Source organism: Rhineura floridana, chromosome 1 (assembly GCF_030035675.1).
Source record: "Rhineura floridana isolate rRhiFlo1 chromosome 1, rRhiFlo1.hap2, whole genome shotgun sequence".
In the NCBI taxonomy this organism is placed as follows: domain Eukaryota; kingdom Metazoa; phylum Chordata; class Lepidosauria; order Squamata; family Rhineuridae; genus Rhineura; species Rhineura floridana.
In genome coordinates, this window is record NC_084480.1 from 246,304,179 (window position 1) to 246,325,577 (window position 21,399).

The 21,399-nt window shown below is 46.8% G+C and overlaps 1 protein-coding gene across 1 annotated transcript in view; it reads left to right on the plus strand.

The window, feature by feature from the left end:
• Positions 1–377: 377 nt before the first annotated feature.
• Positions 378–21,399, plus strand: part of RMC1 (regulator of MON1-CCZ1) — a 69,223-nt gene continuing 48,201 nt past the window's right edge. Inside the window, exons 1-2 of the mRNA XM_061597003.1 lie at positions 378–678; positions 21,139–21,215. Coding sequence (XP_061452987.1) covers positions 559–678; positions 21,139–21,215 — 197 coding nt within the window. The 5' untranslated portion in view covers positions 378–558. The remainder of the gene's footprint in view (positions 679–21,138; positions 21,216–21,399) is intronic.

Below are 21,399 nucleotides of genomic sequence, written 5' to 3' on the forward strand. Positions count from 1 at the left end.
TAATACAGACATGCCATGGACCAGTTTGGCAACCCCTGGTAGACGGCACTTTCCTATGTTCCTAACAGAGCTTCCACCTGAGGGGTAGTATATACCTGAGTCTGGAGAGTAATTACCGGACGTGGAACAGCCATTCACGTGGTGCCCTGCTTGCTGCTTCGCCACCGTCAGAAGGAGGGGCTGGACAGATCTAGCACAAGCTCTTCTTTATTTCACAGTCACATTTATCCTGTTATTTTTCTGTTGGGAAGGGCGAAATCTCCATTCACGTCCAACCCTCGGGTGGCATTTATTTACGGCGCTGAGCCTCCCACGGTCCAGCGTCTCCACTTTCCCTCAGACTTCAAGTTCTGCGGCGCCTTTAAGGACCGGCAGCTTCCTAGACATGCGCAAGAGGACCATAACCAGGAAGCGGTTGTGCCGCGCACAGCGGAGGAAGGGTCGCAAACCGGGTTGTGTGGCAGGGCGGGTGGGCGCGAGAGAGGAAGCGGCGCGAAAAGGCCCAGAGTGGTGGGGGGAGGGAAACGGCTGCGCTCGGGGGGCCCTACTCCTGTTGCCATGGCGGCGGCCACCCCCGCCACCCCTCAGGACTATTACTTGGCGCTGTGCGCGCGGCCCGTGCAGTTCGAGAAGGCGAGCCCCGTAAATTGCGTGTTTTTCGACGAGGCCAATAAGCAGGTGAGAGGCTCCGGCCACGGGAAGGGGCGGAACCCGCCAGCCAGCCCATTCCGCCGCTTCCTCCGCGGAACCGGCCAGTCACGCGCTCACTCCACTCCTCTTCGCTAAAAAGGACAAGTGCATTATATATATAGCAGACGTATCTGTTCGGCAGCAATTGCGTGCAGCAGCGTTCCAACTTAGCCACACACACCCCTCCACAAAACATAAAACACCCACCTGTAACTGCCTCCTGTTGCACTGGGTCCTCTTTCGATTCTTCTCCTCTTCCACACATCCCTTTACAGTGCTGGCTCATCTTGTTGCTTCCCCCTCCCTTCTTTCTTGAGGCAACTAATCGTAAGAGAGGACCACGGGGATTCCTGTATCTTTCCAGAGTTGCACTGTAGATGGAGTTTTGTTATGCAGGGATGAGAGATAAGCGGAGTTTCTAGAAATTATACTCTGAAAAATGTTGCTGAAAACCCATGAAATGTACAGGAAGCCTGTGTTCTTTTTGACCCTCTCTCTGTCCTTTAAACATTGCGGTGCTTCTTTGCCTTTCTTTAGAAGAATGATGCTTTGTGACTAATTGGTTTACAAGAGTCATTAAAATTAATTATGCATAATTGTAGCCTGCTCTTTATTGAATATTTCAATCCCAGAGTGGGGAACAATTAAATAAAATAACAGAAAAACACACACACAAATATATGAAAATTACAAACCCATTAAAAATCTAGTTAGTAACAAATTAACAACTCCATCATAAAACAAAATTAAAACAGCAATGAGAATTATGATCCACAGTTTCCTCAGCAGATGAGAGATTTAGTGCCAGCAGGCAGACCTTGTTCTAGATCTAGAACCTTGTCCTACAGCTTTTGAACCTGTGACAAGACTGCAGCTTACTAGTAGGATAGCTGCTTTTTTTTTAAAGGAAAAATAGTTCCTGTCATTTTGTACAGATGTAAGACAGGATTCAGCAGGTTTGGCTTTTCCCATGACACTTCCATGCTTGAAAGGCCTGTTACATAGGACAGGATGGGCAGGAGCACTGCCATAAACCAGTAGCCGCTGGTGCCGTCTAAAACTGGTGGGGCTGCTATGAGGTCACAGGGCCAGGGCCAACAATGTCCTCTCCCTCTCCAGCAAAAGGCCCATTAGGGCCAAAACATACCCCCACCCTGTGCCACTCAGTGGTTTTTTCCCTTGCTCCCCATGCAGCAACATACACCCACCCACCTACTCTGTGAACTCTCACAGAAATTTTGCTGCTGCTTTCAAAGGCTGGCTACAGAGAAATAATTGTGTTTCCTGCTGCTTTAGCAAACGCAGAGAGGAGCCAATGCAGATTGCAAATGCATGCATCTGATTGGCTCAGATTGAAATACATTGGGGAGGCTCTTCATAGTCCTGCCCTAATGCTATGGAACTTCCAACTCATTTCTGAGGGACTCCTCCTGATTGGTTAGAGCTTATTCTATGGGAAATAAAATAAAAGTGGGGGTCCTGGAGGTGCTGTGGGGACCACTGCCCTCCCTAAGCCACTCCTACCAGAATTGTACCCCTGGGAACAGGGGTGGGACCACAGCAATGATTGTAATTGGCTGTGCTATCTTGGCATGAATAGCCAGAACAGAAGATGGGACAGAAACAAGCTCAGGGTGTCTCTAAATGTGTGGTATTGTATTGAATATGAATATAAGGAACAGAGAAAAGACAGGGTGATAGGTTTGGAGGTGTAGGGTGGGTAGTGCCCCACCTGCCTTTAATGAGAGGCCTCCACTGCCTACTACCCTCTGAGATGTATATATGCGAAGGACGGCCAAATGTAATGAGGAACATCTTTTAATAGTTACAAAGAAGGGAAATTTCAGCAGGTGCTTCTCATCATGTCTTAGCCTTGTAAGGGTGAGAAAACCTGTCCTTGCTAATGTTTTATCTTCTACAAAAAAATTAAAAGATCAGAGCCCTCTCTTCTGTTCCTTGCCTTTTTTGTATGTTCTAGCTCTTTGCAATCAGTGCTTGCTTTTGCTGATTGGGATGGCTACATCACTGCCTCACATAGACTGTTGACTTAGGATTAGCCTTGTTTAGTCATATTATTCCTGACAAAACCATGATGTGGGCAGAGAGGTGAAACTCAAACTGAATGTTATGTCCGCAGCCTCTGCACTTACTGTACTATGAGTTTACCTTCCGCACTTCAGTAGCAGAAACAGCATTATGGTGTCACTTTCAAGCCTGTGCCTTTGCTTTAAAGTGAAATTGACTAGCCTATGTCTTTGCTTTGCTATCAGTAAACTGCTATGAGCTATGCTGTTGAGATTTGCCCTTTGGAGGACCATCTTGACTGGGATACAAGCCAAGTTCAAGGAGTTCAAGCACAAGCGAGCATGCCTGAGTGGAATCCCAGATCCACTCTACCTTTGTTCCCTTCTCTTGGGGCTATTCTCAGTATTTCTATCTCATCCCATTCTAAATTTATTTGAATTAGGTGGCTTCATTCTGATAAAATAGCCTTTTCCCCTAAAAATGATCCTGTTCCACCTCTTATAGTCCCATTGCAGAGAGTCAATTTTTAAAGTTTTCTGAACAAGGATACATCTAGGGTACCTGGAAAGAGGATTTGTGAAATCATTTGTTCCTCATTGCCAGAGACTCTTAGTTGATTTCCTATATAATCTATTTTAAACATTTCCTATACTTCAGGAGACTCCTTTCTATGTTTAAATCCCGGCTTATTGTTCTGTAACCTTGATGTACTTTGAATACGGGAATTCTTAATATGAAATTTATATCTAAAATTATCATGGGTAGGACATGTGCCCCATTTGAATGAAATTTCTCTATCTTTAAATTTGTGTAGGAGATTCCAAAAATGAAGAGCTTGTCCATTATTAGTAAATCTCAAGTTCATTTTGCTTTCTTGATCTTATATCTTTTGGGGTATATGCAAAAGCATTTTATGTGCATTGCAGAATCCCAGTCATTGCCCAAAATATCTAGTATGTCCTGCAGCACCTCTAGGTTAGACACCCAAGCACTACCCAACTTTCTAAGAGGCCAATTAAAAGTGGTTATACTACACACCACCTTAGTAGGAGACAGTTCTCCTGTAAAGACAAACCAATACCAGATATTTGCTGTCTGGAATATTGTTTCTTCATCTCAGATCCCTGCAGGTTCATTTTGCACAGTGCTGGTTCTGGTGTGTATTGTTGGCTAGATTCTCCCTGGAGGTCATCATACCATTCATCTAGCAGAATTAGATCTGAGCCTGATAGAGTCAAATTGCAGTCCCCAGTGATATTTCCAAGAACGTCTTTTCTAGCTGAGTTAGCTGTTACAGTCTCTGTGTTTGTAGCCCAATCCAGCATTATCACTTCCAAATGCCAAGAAGAAGGTTGACCTTTAAAAAGCAGGGAAGCAGTGGAATCTCTTCTGGTGCCCCTAAACACAGAATCAGCAGCATGAAGATCAGCTGGGCTGTTGTCTGAAAAAGCATTGGGTGTAGCCACTCTTATTATTCCCAGTTCTATGAGGGCAGCTATTGAATGAAGTGTAGCTTTCAGACCAGAAATTTCTTGTTTAATGGAAGATAAATGGTTGAAAATGTTTTTATTAGTTTGAGTGGAAAGGAAACAATGGTCTGTTAAATATTTGAATATATTCTCTGTCTGTTCATAACTTACCTCTCCTGGGTCCTTTGTGGGTCTTTCCTGAGGATGTGTGATATACCTGTGTGGAGTATAGTTTACATTTTCTTGCTGCATGCGTGCTAAGTCCTTTTCCAGAAAATCTGGATCCGGTGACCAGTTGCCTATCTCCTGTGGATCCTCCTTGGAATCCCAAGGCACATTGTTCAATAGAATTCTTTCACTGCCTTCACCCAGGTTAACAGGATTATTGGGAGAGCCCAGAGCCTGGGACTTGTGCAGAGAGATCCTTTCACTGCCTTTACCCATGATAGCAGGGTTATTGCGAGAACCCAAAGCCCAAATACTGCTCTGCCATCGTATGGAGCAATTGGGGCTTAATTGCTGGAGATCTTCACCTAGGACACAGTAATCTATAATCGATTTCTGTGCCTGTCCCTTTAATGCTGAATTAGCAAAAGCCTGAGCTTTTTGTGCATGAGTACAAACCTTTGTAACAAACTTATCAAGCTCATCCCCACCTGATGATTTAAACACAGAGGATAACAAGGGCTTTATAAAAGTTCATACAAAGTTCATACAGGATTATACAAGACCTGCAGCCAAGGTTCTTCCAAAGCCTGCAGTATTCTGAAAGTTTAGACAGCTCCATCAGCAGCATTCAGTCTGGGAGCACTGTAATTGCTCCAAATTTTGCAGTCATTCCCCAGGCAGCAACCAGCAGATAACTATTCCAATAAAAACAAGTGGCCTTGAAGAAAAGCAGGGGGAAATTCTGCCCACAAACTTGTAGTTGGAATTTCAATTAATTAAAACATTAACAACATTAAAAGTAGTGAACGTAGGGGGATTAAAACAAAGCTTAGGACTCAGAGCTTAGAAAACAGTTACTGCTTATTATTAATTAACTAATTAATTTGATTTATATCCCACCCTTTCTCCCAGTAGGAGCCCAGGGCGGCAAACAAAAGCACTAAAACACTTTCAAACATCATAAAAACAGACTTCAAAATATATTAAAACACAACAACCACTAAAATCACAGGTTTCGGCTGTGAGCTGGACAGCACTGTATCAACTCCATCTGATATGGAGGCTACGCCCCTACCTTCCCAATCATCTGCTCCCATCGGTGGTACATGCCCTGGTCTCCTCTTGCCTTGACTACTGTAATGCGCTCTACGTGGGGTTACCCTTGAAAACGGTCCGGAAGCTGCAACTGGTGTAGAACGCGGCGGCGCGCCTGTATAAAGGCAGCCGCCGGCGAGATCACATAACTCCAGTACTCAGAGACTTGCACTGGCTACCAGTTGCTTGCCGGGCCCAATTCAAGGTGTTGGTTTTGACCTTTAAATCCCTACACGGTTTTGGTCCAGTCTATCTGAAGGAGCGCCTCCAGCATCGTCAGCTATGCCGCCTAACAAGGTCGGCCTCAAAAGACCTTTTCTCTATCCCACCAGTCAAAGAAGCTAGACTGGTGAGGACAAGAGTGAGGGCTTTTTCATTTGTGGCCCCCACCCTATGGAACTCCTTTCCAAATGATTTCCGCCAGGCCCCCTCCACAATGAGTTTCCGCCGGGCCGTGAAGACCTGGCTCTTCAGGGAGGCCTTTGGGGTGGGTTAGATTTTATCGTTATCGCTTTTAGATTTTAACGTTATTGTATTGGTGTGTCACTTTGTGTTATTTTGTTCATTTTGTACGTCGCCCAGAGTGGCTGGATGGCCAGCCAGATGGGCGACTAAGAAATCCAATAAATTAAAAATTAAATTAAAACATATTAAAACAAAACATCTTTAAAAACATTTTTTAAAAAGCTTTAAAAACATTAAAAAATAAGGTTTAAAAATATATTAAAAAGCAATTCGAACACATGCAGACTGGGATAAGGTATCTGCTAAAAGTCTTGTTGAAAGAGGAAGGTCTTCCGTAGGCGCCGAAAAGATAACAGAGATGGCACCTGTCTAATATTTAAGGGGAGGGAATTCTAAAGGGTAGGCGCTACTACACTAAAGGTCCATTTCCTATGATGTGTGGAACGGACCTCCTGATGAGATGGTATCTGCAGGAGCCCTCACCTGCAGAGCACAGTGATCAACTGGGTATATAAGGGATAAGGTGGTATTTTAGGTATCCTGGTCCCAAGCTGCATAGGGCTTTATACACCAAAACTATAACCTTGAATTTAGCCCAGTAGCTAATAGGCAGCCTGTGCAATTTTTTCAGTAGCAGAGTGACATGTTGGCGATAACCTGCTCCATTAAGCAGTCTTGCTGCTGCATTTTGCACCAGCTGCAGCTTCTGGACCAACCTCAACATAGCCTCACAATAGAGCTCATTACAGTAATCCAGTCTGGAGGTTACAGTGCATAGCTATCCCAGTCCAGAAACGTCCGCAGTTCCATTTGCCATCTTGCCAACTCCCCCCACAGGGGATGTTGCTGAAGAAGGGATAATGCATTGTGACGGAATTAACTCCTATCAGTAAACTGATAATCCTGTGCCTTTGCTTTGCTAGGGTGAAACTGACAGGACTGTGTGGGCACTTTGCATTCAAAGATCTCTTGCTTTCTTCCAGGGCTGGGGAGGAAAGGATCCAATAGGATTCAGAAGAGGGGAGGAGAAGGGGAGGGGGCACCCTTTAAAGCCCCAGTTGAAACTGCCCGCACTATCTATGGGTAGGTGTAGGAACCTATCCCTATCCTTTCCATGATATTCCTACCACTGGTATCAAAGCTTCTGTTAAAGAAGTAATGTCCAGGAACGCATCTACTTTGTCAACTGAGATACTGCTGTATATGAGACATTTCTGTCTTGATTTTAATACAAGATGCAAAACTGATACAATTGCAATATTTTGTTTTTTGTGTTAAAAATAATACTACTTCTAGTGATGATCGCATGTCGGTATCTCTAGTTTAATTAGTGAGTGCTTTGATGTGATCTCTTTCTTATGGATTTTCCATGTGATTGCTTAAGTATTTTGAAATGGCTTCTTGTGAGCTGAAAGACAACTGGTAACTCAGATTTGACATCAAAGCCTGTATTTTCCTCACTGTACTTTCGATTCAGCTCTTTGGTAATTCTAAGCACAGATCATAGGAAGCTGCCTGTTACTGAGTCAGACAATTGATCTATCTAGCTCAGTATTGTCTAAACTGATTAGACAGATTTGTGCTGTGGTGTCCTTCTGCTGGTAATTGGAATTTACAAAAAAATATATATTTTCTCCTACATGCAAGCAGTTGTACCCCATATTTGGCCATGTGTGTGCCTGTAATTGTTGAGATGGAAAAACATTTGACATTGTTTATAATTATAGAAATTGTGTCTTTTTTCTGTGCACAGTCTGGTTAGCAATGAAATATTCCAACAAGAGCATTTGTTTGAACCGTTTGTATCCTGCCTTTCCAAATGTGCCCAACAGTTAACGCAAGCATAAAATATATCCCAAAGCAAAAAATACAAACAATATAACTGCAGAAAATCATTCTATTTTTACGCAGACAACCCCAGTTCTTTCCCACACTAGCTAAACCTCCTAAACACTAAACAGGTGGCAAAGAAAGATTATTTATTATTATTTATTAAATTTTTATCCTGCCCTTCCTCTCAGAAGGAGCCCAGGGTGGTGTCAGGATGCAGGATTGGGGCCCTGATGTTTCAGAAGATGAGGAGAGGGAGGGGGTCATTTGGCCAGAGCCGTGTGAAGAAGATGCAGAGGAGGGGGAGGGAAGCTCAGAGATAGAACTGTCTGGCAGCGAAGACCTTGAATGTCCAACAGACACATATCCTTTCCGTGAGCTTCCCATGCCTCCTCCCCCTTTAGAGCAGTTGGAGAAGGAGGGAGGGCAAGGGGGAATCCAACCTCCTCCTGATCCAGGGAAAAGCAAGGAGCCAGATGGTTTAGGCCTTGCCCTCCCGCTTTCCCCCATACCTGAAGCAGAGTCCTCAGAAGGGGAGGGGGCAGTGGCACCCCCTTCACCACGTACAAGGAGACAGCAAAAGAGGCAGCAGAAGAAGGGGGAGAGGAGGGGTGTGGATGAAAGCACTTTGAGGCGGAGTGAGAGAATTCGCGCTCGATTGCCCCCTTCTTAAGGGACAGGGGGAATAGTGGTTCTTTGTTCTGTCAACTCTCTTCCTAGTCGCAGGTTATGTTTTGTAGTGAAACTTCATGAGATGGCGTAGTCTTTGTCTGGATATTACTTTAATAAAAACTGATTTGCTTTCACCAACTGGTCTGGTTCCTGAGTCCCAACCTGGACACGACAGTTTGACAGAACCACCTACCCCACCCTCAACGCTTCTACCACTTGAACGTGACAAGATGGAATGGGGAGCAGCAGGGGGGACAAATCCCACGTCTGAGGCGGAGGAAGTGCGACAGCTGAGGACTAATGTTGCAGATTTACAGGCAGATGTCCAAACCTTGTTCGCGTCAGTAAGGGCATTGAAAACTGACAACCAAACCTTGAAATCCATGATAGCCCAAATGCGGACAGCCCCTTCAGCCGCTGTGGTTAAGATCCCGATCGGATTACCACCTAAATATGTGGGACAGAGTGACCAACTCTCCACCTTCGTAGCTCAATGTGAAATGTATCTGGACATTAGGAATGCAGAGTTTCCTAGTGATGCGGCCAAAGTGGCCTTCGTGATCGGTCTATTGGAAGGGGAAGCTGCCAAGTGGGTCACTCCCTATCTGGTAAGAAAAGATGCCATTCTAGGAAGATATCAAGGATTTATGCAAGCCATGACCGAGATGTTTCAGGACCCTCAAAGAGCTGAGACTGTGGCGAGGCAGTTGGGCGCTTTGAAGCAAGGGAAAGGAACTGTTTCAGAGTATACTAATGCCTTTAAAATTCTGGCTCAGGAAACTGGTTATAATGACTTAGCCCTGATGTTTATGTACAGAAGTGGACTGAATGCCGAGATCTTGGATGATCTGGCCAGAACTACACCCCCAACTGACTTGCCTGGGCTGATTAGGCTGTGTCTGCAAATCGATCACCGGTTGGAAGGAAGACGCCTGGAAAAGAAACAGGATGTACAGAGATACTCAGCTTCAGCATCCCGCAGTAAAATCCCTTCCACTCCAGGGATGCCAGGTAACACGGGCGAAGGACAGGGAGGGGCTCGTCCGAAGCTGTCGGAAGAGGAAAAAGAAAGGCGTCGTCGGGAATGTCTCTGTTTTTACTGTTCGAAGCCGGCCACGTAGCTAGAGAATGCGGACTTAAAGGGGATAAAACAGGGCCATCGGGAAACTAAAGTACCCAGCTCTCGTGCAGGCCGGAGGGCTGGGGGCCGCTGTGTGCAAAGGGCCTCCGGTAGCACAGCCCCCCTCAAAAGGGGTATTGGTGCTGCCTATTCGAATTACAACGTCCACAGGATTAATGTTTCACTCTACAGCGCTGATTGACAGTGGAGCCTCTACCAATTTCATTGATGCAAAGTTGGCAAAACGTTACCGAATCTCCCAATGGAAACTGGACACCCCCTTGTCAGTGGAAACTATTGACGGTAGACCTTTGAAATCAGGCGGAGTGACGCAAGCCACGGAGGAATTGAAACTAGAAATTCCTGGGCACAAAGAGTTAATTTCCTTGTATGTGTCAGATCTCTAGAACTTTGATGTGATTCTGGGAATGCCCTGGCTAGCAAAGCATGAACCAAAGATAGCCTGGAAGGATGCGATTGTATGGTTCTCTTCTCAGTACTGTCACGAGAACTGTCAGCCAGAGATAACCATAAAAGCTGTAGCAGGGGGTCAAGGAAGTGGCCCTTCCCTCGAAATATGTGGACTTTGGAGATGTGTTTAATGAAAAGGAAGCAGAGTCATTACCTCCTCATCGCCCTTATGACTGTGTCATTGATTTAGTGCCAGGAGCAAGCATTCCAGCTGGAAGAATTTACTCCCTTACAGAGCCAGAGAGAGCGGCTCTGAGAGAGTTTTTGGAAAAAAATCTGAAGTGAGGATTTATCCGTCCCTCACAATCCCCTGCAGGGCCCCCCTTGCTGTTCGTGAAGAAGAAAGGAGGTGAACTCAGACCCTGTAATGATTACCGTGCATTAAATCAAATTTTTATCCCTAACAGTTACCCGTTGCCTCTGATTCCAGAATTGTTAGACCGACTGCGTTCTGCAACAATCTTCACGAAACTGGACTTAAGGGGAGCATATAATCTGATTTGAATGAAAGAGGGAGATGAATGGAAGACAGGTTTCAGCACCTCCTATGGTCAATTTGAATACTTGGTGATGCCTTTTGGGCTATGTGGGGCTCCTGGTGTGTTTCAAAAGTTTATGAACGAAGTGTTTAGAGACCTCTTGGATCAGTATGTGATTTGTTATCTGGATGATATTCTGGTGTTTTCAAAGAACCAGGAAGAACATGATCAACACGTGAAAACTGTGTTGAAAAGACTGAGAGAGAACCACTTGTATGCCAAGTTAGAGAAATGTGGGTTTGACTTGTCATCTTTGGACTTCCTTGGATACCGAATCTCGGCAGGTGGAGTGGAGATGGATCCAGGAAAAGTGAGTTGTGTATTGAATTGGGGCCAGCCGATGTTGTGAGACAGTCAACTCAGAAGGAACAGGAAAGAGGGAGGCATGAGTTTCAAGCACCTCCGCAGTCAGAAGGAGCAGAGTTGGAGATTGTTGTGTCTGAGCAGGATAGAGGAGGAGGGGAACAGCCTGCTTTTCAGCCAGTTCCCATGAGTAACGTTCTTGCAGAGGAGCAGAGCACGCCGCCCCCAGTCGATGCACAGGATCAGTGGGAGGAAGCTTCAGAGTTAGAACCAGCTCCTCCTTTCCCAAGCAGTTCCCATGAGGAATCCAGTGTGGCGCCGCCCGCTGACCTCGAGCCTGTTGCTCGAGAGCAATTGTCTTCCGATGAGCAGTTGGAGGCGCGCCCCCTCTCCCCCCATTCCTGCCGCCACTAGAAATGGACAGGGCAGAGACAGGAATTACGAAGGAGTCAGAGATTACGTTCAAAGACATTTCCTTTATAAGCCAGCCGTCGGCAGTGGGGGGTCATTGCGTCAACTTCCTTCACACGTTGCAGAGCATGTCTAAAGTATAGTTAGGGACTTTAGTGAGTTAGTGTAGGTTTTCCTATGAAGCGCAATGCTTTTGATGTATCTATTACTCTAATAAAACGAGATTTACTCGCACACACGCACCTGCCTCATTCTTTCGGCTCTGGACGGGACAGATTGATGCAACTGCCATCCCTACTCAAAGCTGTTCCCATGGCAGATGACATGGACCAGAACGGAGCAAGAGGGGGAGTACCTGTCACCATGGAAGCCTTGTATGCCGAGATCCAGAACCTCCGAGTGACTACACAAGCCCTACAAGCCGAGAACCAAAACCTCAGAACTGCAACACAAGCCTTACAGGTGAATAACCAGAATCTCCGTGCCTTGGTTGCTCAAGTCCAGGCTGCGCCTCCCGGGGCGGCAGTCCCTGTGAAATCTCCAGTGGGGCTCCCCGTGCGATACGGGGGCCAGAGTGAACAGTTTGCCACGTTCCTAGCCCAATGTGAGTTGTACATTCAAGTGCGCAGAGCTGAGTTTCCAGCGGATGATGCGAAGGTGGCGTTCATCATCAGTTTATTGGAAGGGGAAGCGGCAAAATGGGCCACCCCGTATTTGATTCGCAACGACCAGATATTGCGCCAGTTTGACGCTTTCAAGAATGCGATGGGGGACATGTTCCGAGACCCTCAGAGGAAGGAGACAGTGGCTCGCCAGTTAGAAACCCTGAGACAAGGGAAAGGGTCTGTAGGACAATATACGAATGCTTTTCGAGTTTTGTCTCAGGAGACGGAGTACAATGACCCAGCCTTGATGTACTTCTACAGAAATGGACTGAGTTCCGAAGTGTTGGATGAACTGGCGCATGCCACCCCCCCGACTCACTGAGGGGTTTGATTCAACTGAGTTTACAGATAGACAGCCGCTTAGAAGGAAGAAAGTTGGAGCGAAGAATGGAGCCGTCTCGAAGTCAGGTTGCTGCTCCACTGCCTCACGCGTGCCCCGTGCCCATGCCTGGCATCCCTACTGTCATGGGAGAGGAGCCCATGCAGATTGGGGGGGGGGCTAGACCGTGATTGACAGAGGAGGAGAGGGAAAGACGCCGAAGGGAAGGACTGTGTCTCTATTGCGGAAAGTTGGGGCACCTCACCAGAAATTGTGCAGCCAAACCCGGAAAATCCCAGCCGCCGGAAAACTTCAAATCCCAGCTCTCGTAGAGGCTAGAGAGTTGGGGAGAGCTACAAACACTGAGCCTCCATTATGACCCCTTCCCTCCCAAGGGGCCCTTCTGTTACCCATTTGCATCACTCTACCCTCAGGCACGAGTTTCTCTGCCAAGGCGATGATCGACAGTGGAGCATCCTCCTGTTTCATAGATCGAGATTTGGCACTACACCATGATATTCCCACAAGGGGACTGGATCAGCCGTTGGTGGTAGAAACTATAGATGGCCGGCCCCTGAAGTCTGGAGGGGTGACTTGGGTGACTGAGGCAGTGGAGGTGAAGGTCCCTGGGCATCGAGAAGATCTGTTGTTCTATGTGGCATCCTTGCCGCGTTTTCCAGTGGTGCTGGGTATGCCTTGGCTGGTTAGGCACAACCCCACAATCTTTTGGGATGAAGCTGTGGTGGTTTTCACCTCCAAATACTGCCATCAACATTGCCAGCCGGAAGGGGAGCCACAAGTGTTGGCTGGGACCTCACCCTCAGGGGAGATAACCTTACCCGCCAAGTATGAGAGTTTTCGAGACGTCTTCGATAAAAAGGAAGCAAAGCAACTCTCTCCACACCAGCCCTATGATTGTGCCATCCATTTAGTGCCTGGAGCACGCATCCCCGCCAGGCGAATTTATTCTCTATCTGAACCGGAGTTGGCAGCGTTAAGAGAGTTTCTGGATGCTAATTTGAAGAAAGGCTTCATTCGCCCTTCACAGTCCCCAGCTGGTGCACCCCTGCTGTTTGTGAAGAAAAAGGGGGGGACTCTGTCCCTGTAATGATTATCGAGCCTTAAACCAGCTCACCATCCCTAATAGCTACCCGTTGCCGCTCATTAGAGAAATGTTGGAGAGGTTGCGCTCCGCCAAAATTTTCACGAAACTGGACTTCAGAGGAGCTTACAACTTGGTGAGGATTAAGGCGGGTCATGAATGGAAAACCACTTTTAAGACCCGTTACGGTCAATTTGAGTATTTAGTAATGCCCTATGGACTGTCGGGAGCACCAGAAGTCTTCCAAAATTTCATGAATGACATATTCCGAGACTTTGTGGACCGTTTCATGATAGCTTATCTGGATGATATTTTGATTTACTCAAATACCCTTGAAGAACACGACTCACACGTGCGCGCAGTGCTACAGAAGTTACGAGAACACCGCCTTTACGCGAAGCTGGAGAAGTGTGGGTTTGACCTAACAACGTTGGACTTTCTGGGATATAGGATCTCTCCAGCATGAATAGAAATGGACCCCGAAAAAGTTCGTTGTGTGCTCACATGGCAACCCCCCAAGACCAAGAAGGACTTGCAACGCTTCTTGGGCTTTGCAAATTACTACCGTCGCTTCATAGCCAGCTACTCCCATCAGACCGCACCGCTAACGGATTGTCTGAAGGGCTCAGGGCCTTTCCAATGGACAGAAGCTGCACAAGAGGCTTTTGAATGCCTGAAGAGACAGTTTGCTACTGAACCCATACTACAGCATGCTGACCCGGCGCTCCCTTTCGTGGTTGAATCTGATGCGTCAGACGTAGCTCTCGGAGCGGTTTTGTTACAGCCGAGTCAAAAAGGGGGAGAACTGATGCCTTGTGCCTACTTTTCCCGAAAGTTAACAGACTCTGAACAAAATTACACTGTGTGGGAAAAGAAGTTGTTAGCCATTAGAGATGCCTTTGAAGCCTGGAGACACCATCTGGAGGGAGCGCAGCATGAAATTGAGGTGCGCACGGACCATCGTAATCTGGAGAGTCTTCATACCGCCCGAAAACTCAAATCAGAGGCAAGTGCGCTGGGCTCAGTTCTTCGCGCGGTTCCATTTCAAAATCCATTACATCTCCCAAGCACAGAATAAGCAGGCTGATGCCCTTTCGAGGAAGCCAGAATTTCTGAGGAACCCCACCCCAAAACCTTTACAGTACATAATCCCTCCTGAACAGGCAGTAGTAGGAGCCTGCCAAGACTCTTGGGAGGCTGAAGTGCGGGAAGCGCAGCAACAGGACCCTTTTGCGCAAGAGCAGCGGGTCGGAGAGAGCGCGCTACCCCAGGCAGAACAGAAAGACCTTATATGGAAGGATGGCATACTGCACCACCTGGAAGCTGTTTATGTGCCCCCCGGGGAACTGCGAGTGAGGGTATTACGCCAGTGCCATGATGCCCCCACGGCAGGCCACTTTGGAGTTTTTAAAACCATTCAAGCTGTTGCTCGGGAGTTCTGGTGGCCCAAGGTGAAGAAGGACGTGGAGCATTACGTTCGCTCTTGCCCCACTTGCATGAGGGCGAAACATGCCACTGGGAAGCCGCCGGGGTTACTGGAACCCCTCCCTTCCCCCGGGGGACCTTGGCAAATGATTACTATGGATTTTATAACAGACCTTCCATCCTCGCAGGGGAAAACCACAGTGTTGGTGGTCGTTGATGCCTTTTAAAAAATGGCACACTTCATTCCGTGCGCGGGGCTCCCAAGTGCTCAAGACACGGCCAAATTGTACGTGCAACATGTGTATCGGCTGCACGGTCTGCCAGACAGCCTGGTTTCGGATCAGGGCACACAATTCACCTCACATTTCTGGCAAGCGTTGTGGAAGTTACTGCAAAGTGAGCTGAGAATGTCCTCTGCCCATCATCCCCAAACAGACGGGCAGTCCAAGAGGGTAACGCAGTGTTGCAACAATATTTATGTTGTTTTGTGGGGTATCAGCAGGACAACTGGATGTCTTACCTACATTTAGCAGAATTTGCCTACAATAATGCTGTGCATTCGCACACACAGCAGACTCCCTTCTTCGCCAATTTTGGATATCACCCCGAGCCTTCCCTGCCCCAAAAGACAGTCGTTCAGTCCCTGCCGCTGAGGATTACTTGCAGGAATTGCACGCGATGCAACAGATACTTCAAGAACAACTAGAACAGGCCAAGGTGGATTACAAACGCACAGCGGATCAGCATCGGAGGGAAGGAGACCTCATATGAGTGGGAGATCAGGTTTGGATCTCTACACGTTTTCTAGCTATGCCTGGTCGGTGTCGTAAACTGCAGGATCGGCGTGTAGGACCCTTTGAGGTGGAGGCCCAGATTAACCCCGTGGTCTACAGACTGAAATTGCCATCCACATTTAAAATGCACCCAGTCTTTCACAGGGCATTGTTGACAAAGGATGCTGGCCCCGATCCTCACTGCCCGCGGGTGGAGCCCGCGCCACCGTTGTTGGTAGAGGGGGAGGAGGAATACGAAGTAGAACAAATTTTGGACTCACAAAAACGCCGAGGGCGCCTTCAGTACCTGATTCAGTGGAAGGGGTACGATCCAACTGAACGTTCCTGGGAATCAGAGGAGAATGTGCACGCTCCGATTTTGGTGAGAGAATTTCACGAGGCTTATGCAGAGAAACCCAGACCTCAGGGGTGGGAAGGGTTAAAGCATGGAGGGGGGGATGATGTTGTGAGACAGTCAACTCAGAAGGAACAGGAAAGGGAGAGGCATGAGTTTCAAGCACCTCCGCAGTCAGAAGGAGCGGAGTTGGAGATTGTTGTGTCTGAGCAGGATAGAGGAGGAGGGGAACAGCCTGCTTTTCAGCCAGTTCCCATGAGTAACGTTCTTGCAGAGGAGCAGAGCGCGCTGCCCCCAGTCGATGCACAGGATCAGTGGGAAGAAGCTTCAGAGTTAGAACCAGCTCCTCCTTTCCCAAGCAGTTCCCATGAGGAATCCAGTGTGGCGCCGCCCGCTGACCTCAAGCCTGTTGCTCAAGAGCAATTGTCTTCCAATGAGCAGTTGGAGGCACGCCCCCTCTCCCCCCGTTCCCGCCGCCGCGAGAAACGGACAGGGCAGAGACAGGAATTACAAAGGAGTCAGAGATTATGTTCAAAGACCCAGTGCCTGCAGGAAGAAGGAGAACATCGCCACCCAGGGAAGGAGAGCCTGCTGTTGCTGCTGCTGTTGGAACACCACCTCCACCACCCTTCCCAGTGGGACTGCTGCCTGGCAGACGTGCCTCCTGCAGGCCCAGGTCCCAGGTACCCAGCCAGCTGTGACTAATTTCCATCACCTGTCCCTCTTTGGAGGGATACATAAGCCGGCTGGCTGAGGTGGCCTGGCTTTTTGTCTTTTGTTTTGTTTTTGTTTTGCTGCTTTTCCCCCCCCTTTTTTTTTCTTTTGGGTGCCATTGGTTTTAGCTATGGGTGGGTTCGGTTTCATTTTATATTGTAGTTCTTGGGTTTTTATGTAGTTTGTATGTTGTATTTTACTTTATCTTGTACGCCGCCTAGAGTGGCCGCTTGTGCGGCCAGATAGGCGGCCTAGAAATAAAATTTATTATTATTATTATTAAAGACATTTCCTTTATAAGCCAGCCGTCGGCAGTGGGGGGTCGTTGCGTCAACTTCCTTCACACGTTGCAGAGCATGTCTAAAGTATAGTTAGGGACTTTAGTGAGTTAGTGTAGGTTTTCCTATGAAGCGCAATGCTTTTGATGTATCTATTACTCTAATAAAATGAGATTTACTCGCACACACGCACCTGCCTCATTCTTTCGGCTCTGGACGGGACAGCCGATCACCAAGAAGGACGTACAGCGTTTTTTGGGATTTGCTAATTACTACAGAAAATTCATCCCCGGCTTTTCTAAGCTAACAGCCCCCCTTACTGACTGTTTAAGGGGAAAAGGAAAGTTTCAATGGACAGAGAACACAGCAAGAGCTTTCAAGGAACTGAAAAGGAAATTCGCATCTGAGCCTATTTTGCGTTTTGCTGACCCTACCCGCCCTTTCATCGTGGAAGCGAATGCTTCAGACCTAGCCATAGGGGAGGTTCTTTTGCAACCAGGCATGGATGGGAAGGAATTGTATCCCTGTGCGTATTTCTCCAGAAAATTAAAGGATGCCGAAAGAAACTATACAGTGTGGGAAAAAGAGCTGTTAACCATCAAGGACTCATTTGAGAATTGGAGACAGTATTTAGAGGGAGCCCAGCATCAGGTAGAAGTACGTTCTGATCATAAGAACTTGGAAAGTTTGCAAACAGCTAGGAAGCTGAACCAGAGACAGATACATTGGTTGCAGTTTTTCGCCAGGTTTAACTTCAGGATTACTTACCATGCCCATGCAAAAAATCAGAGAGCAGATGCTCTATCTAGACAACCGCAATACAAAGGATATGAAGTTGGCAGCCCCCCCAGTACATTGTCCCGCCGGAGAAGCTGATGTTGGGATTATGCCAGCCTTCGTGGGAAGAGGAGCTCAGGAAGGCACAGCAGGGGGATCCATGCATGCAACAATATATTCAGGAAATGGAACAGGAACAGGATTCAGAAGTAAATTTCCATTGGAAGGATGGACTGTTGTGGTTTAAAGCTGCCAGATATGTGCCAAAGGGGGACCTAAGACTCAGAATTTTGCATCAATGTCATGACTCTATCACGGCGGGGCACTTTGGCATCTTTAAGACCATTCAGAATGTGGCTAAGTATTTTTGGTGGCTCCAAATGCGCCGAGACATTGAGAACTATGTAAGATCCTGCTCTGTCTGTATGCGGACAAAAACAGACACGGGAAAACCGGTGGGGTTGCTGAATCCTCTACCCACGCCGACCGAACCTTGGAAGGACCTTTCCATGGATTTTATAACTGATTTACCAAAGTCACAAGGAATGACAGCGATATTAGTCATAGTGGATTCATTGACCAAGATGGCACATTTCCTTCCTTGCTCAGGAGCTTTAGAAGCTAGGGAAACAGCAAAACTGTTCATAAAGGAAATCTATCGACTGCATGGATTGCCAAATAGCCTAGTCTCGGATCGGGGAACTCAGTTTACAGCTAAATTTTGGAGGGCTGTTTGGAAACAGCTGCAGACGGAGTTAAAACTTTCTTCAGCTCATCACCCCCAGACAGACGGGCAGACGGAGAGACTTAATGCTGTTCTAGAAAGGTATTTACGTTGTTATGTGTCTTACCAACAGACTGATTGGGTCTCTTATTTGCATTTTGCAGAATTTGGTTATAATAACTCCTTGCATACCAGTACTGGACAAACACCTTTCTTTGCTAATTATAGATTCCACCCCAAAGCTTTCCCTAGCAGTACAGGAAATATGCCTGTACCGGCTGCAGGGGAATTTCTGCTGGAGCTTCAGGCAGTGCAGCAGGTACTGAAACAACAATTAGACGAGGCCAAAACGGAGTATAAATGAATTGCTGATCAACATCGACGGGAGGGCCCCCCGCTTCAAATAGGAGACAAGGTATGGTTGTCTACCCGCTTTCTCCAGATGCCGGGCAAATGCAGGAAGCTGCAGGATAAGAGAGTGGGGCCCTTTGAAATAGAGGTGCAAATCAACCCAGTGGCTTATCATCTGAAGTTGCCAGATACTTTTAAAATACACCCTGTGTTCCATCGCTCCTTGTTAACGAAAGCAGCCCCTCCCAGTGAGTTAAGACCGGTGGAATCTCCAGGGACGCCATTAATAGTGGATGAGCAAACTGAGTTTGAAGTGGCAGAAATTCTGGACTCAAGGAGAAGGCGTAATAAACTGCAGTATTTGATTCACTGGAAGGGTTATGGACCAGCCGACAGGTCATGGGAAAATGAAAGCGATGTCCATGCTCCGGACTTAGTGAAAAACTTTCATCAACGGTTCCCTCATCGTCCTAAGCCGACAAGTTGGGGGGGGAGCACAGCATGGGAAAGGGGATGGTGTCAGGATGCAGGATTGGGGCACTGATGTTTCAGAAGATGAGAGGGAGGGGGTCATTTGGCCAGAGCCATGTGAAGAAGACGCAGAGGAGGGGGAGGGAAGCTCAGAGATAGAACTGTCTGGCAGTGAACCTTGAATGTCCAACAGACACATATCCTTCCCATGAGCTTCCCACGCCTCCTCCCCCTTCGAGCTTAGAGCAGTTGGAGAAGGAGGGAGGGCAAGGGGGAATCCAACCTCCTCCTGATCCAGGGAAAAGCAAGGAGCCAGATGGTTTAGGCCTTGCCCCCCCACTTTCCCCCATACCTGAAGCAGAGTCCTCAGAAGGGGAGGGGGCAGTGGCACCCCCTTCACCACGTACAAGGAGACAGCAAAAGAGGCAGCAGAAGAAGGGGGAGAGGAGGGGTGTGGATGAAAGCACTTTGAGGCGGAGTGAGAGAATTCACACTCGATTGCCCCCTTCTTAAGGGACAGGGGGAATAGTGGTTCCTTGTTCTGTCAACTCTCTTCCTAGTCGCAGGTTATGTTTTGTAGTGAAACTTCATGAGACAGCGTAGTCTTTGTCTGGATATTACTTTAATAAAAACTGATTTGCTTTCACCAACTGGTCTGGTTCCTGAGTCCCAACCTGGACACGACAGGTGGCAAACAAGAGACAAAACACTAAAAACATCTTAAAACTTCTCAAAACCAAAAAATATTAAAAATAAAACAGCTGTTGTTGTTCATAAGCTGAATATGAACAAACTAATGTTGCTGCAAAAAAGGCAAATGCTATTTTAGACTGCATTAATAGAAGTATAGTTCCCAAATCGTGTGAAGTATTGGTTCCCCTCTATTCAGCACTGGTTAAGCCTCATCTTAAGTACTGCATCCATTTCTGGACACTGCACTTTAAGAAGGATGCAGACAAACTGTAACAGATTCAGAGGAGGGCAACAAGGATGATCAGGGGACTTGAAACAAAACCCTATGAGGAAAGAACTGAGCATGTTCAGCCATGAGAAGAGAAGACTGAGGGGAGATATGATAACTCTCTTTAAGTACTTGAAAGGTTGTCACACAGAAGGCCAGGATCTGTTCTCAATTGTCCCAGAACGTAGGACACGGAATAATGGGCTCAAGTAACAGGAAACCAGATTTTGGCTGAACATCAGGAAAAACTTCCTCACTGTTAGAGCAGTACAACAATGGAACCAATTACCTAGGGAGGTGGTGGACTGTCCAAGACTGGAGGCATTCAAGAGGCAGCTGGACAGGCACCTCTCAGATATTCTTTAAGTTGTATTCCTAGATTGTGCATAGGGTTGGACTCAGTGGCCTTATAGGCCCCTTCTAACTCTACTATTCTATGATTCTGTGATCTTGAAAACATTTTTTTAAATCTTAAACATCGTAAAAAGCAATTCTAAAGATGTAGGGTGACAGTGATGTTGATATGCTCCTGTTTGCCTAAGACCACCAACAGTCGGATTGTGTCTTATGGGCAATCAATGTGGGCAGCATCAAGAATGTATTGTATCACTGATATACTACTAACCTAGTGTTTATTAGCAGTATGTTCAATAGGGAGGAGTCAGTAGCAACAGGCCCCACATTGCCCAAGCTGGGGAGAGATCATGAGAGGCAGGCAAGTGGCCAAGGAGGAACTGCTATTATTTGCATTTAGAAGAAATGATGTGAACTGGCCCTTTAAGTTTTGAAATAAAATAGTTGTATCAGTTTTCAAATTAGTAATGCATCAAATTAGACTACAATGATAATTAAAATTGAGAGTTTTACTAAAAACAAATTATGTTGATTTGGACGTTGATAACTTTCAAAGTAACGCTCTATCTAGACTGAAACTGCATCTAGATCTTAACTTTTTCATTATTTAGGTTTTTGCTGTTCGATCTGGTGGAGCTACTGGGGTTGTAGTTAAAGGCTTGGAAGAGCGCAATTCCATCTCATTCAGGTAACGTAAGTGCTCTCTTGATAGCTTGTTCTCTCCTATTGTAGTTTGTGCAAGTACAGGTGTGTCACACCGTCCAAAGGACTATATTTTTCCCTTTCACAGGACACAGAAAACAAAACTAACTTTATTGAAAAGTACACTCAGTTTATTATAGAAGGGTTTGAACTTAAGGCTCATATGCTCC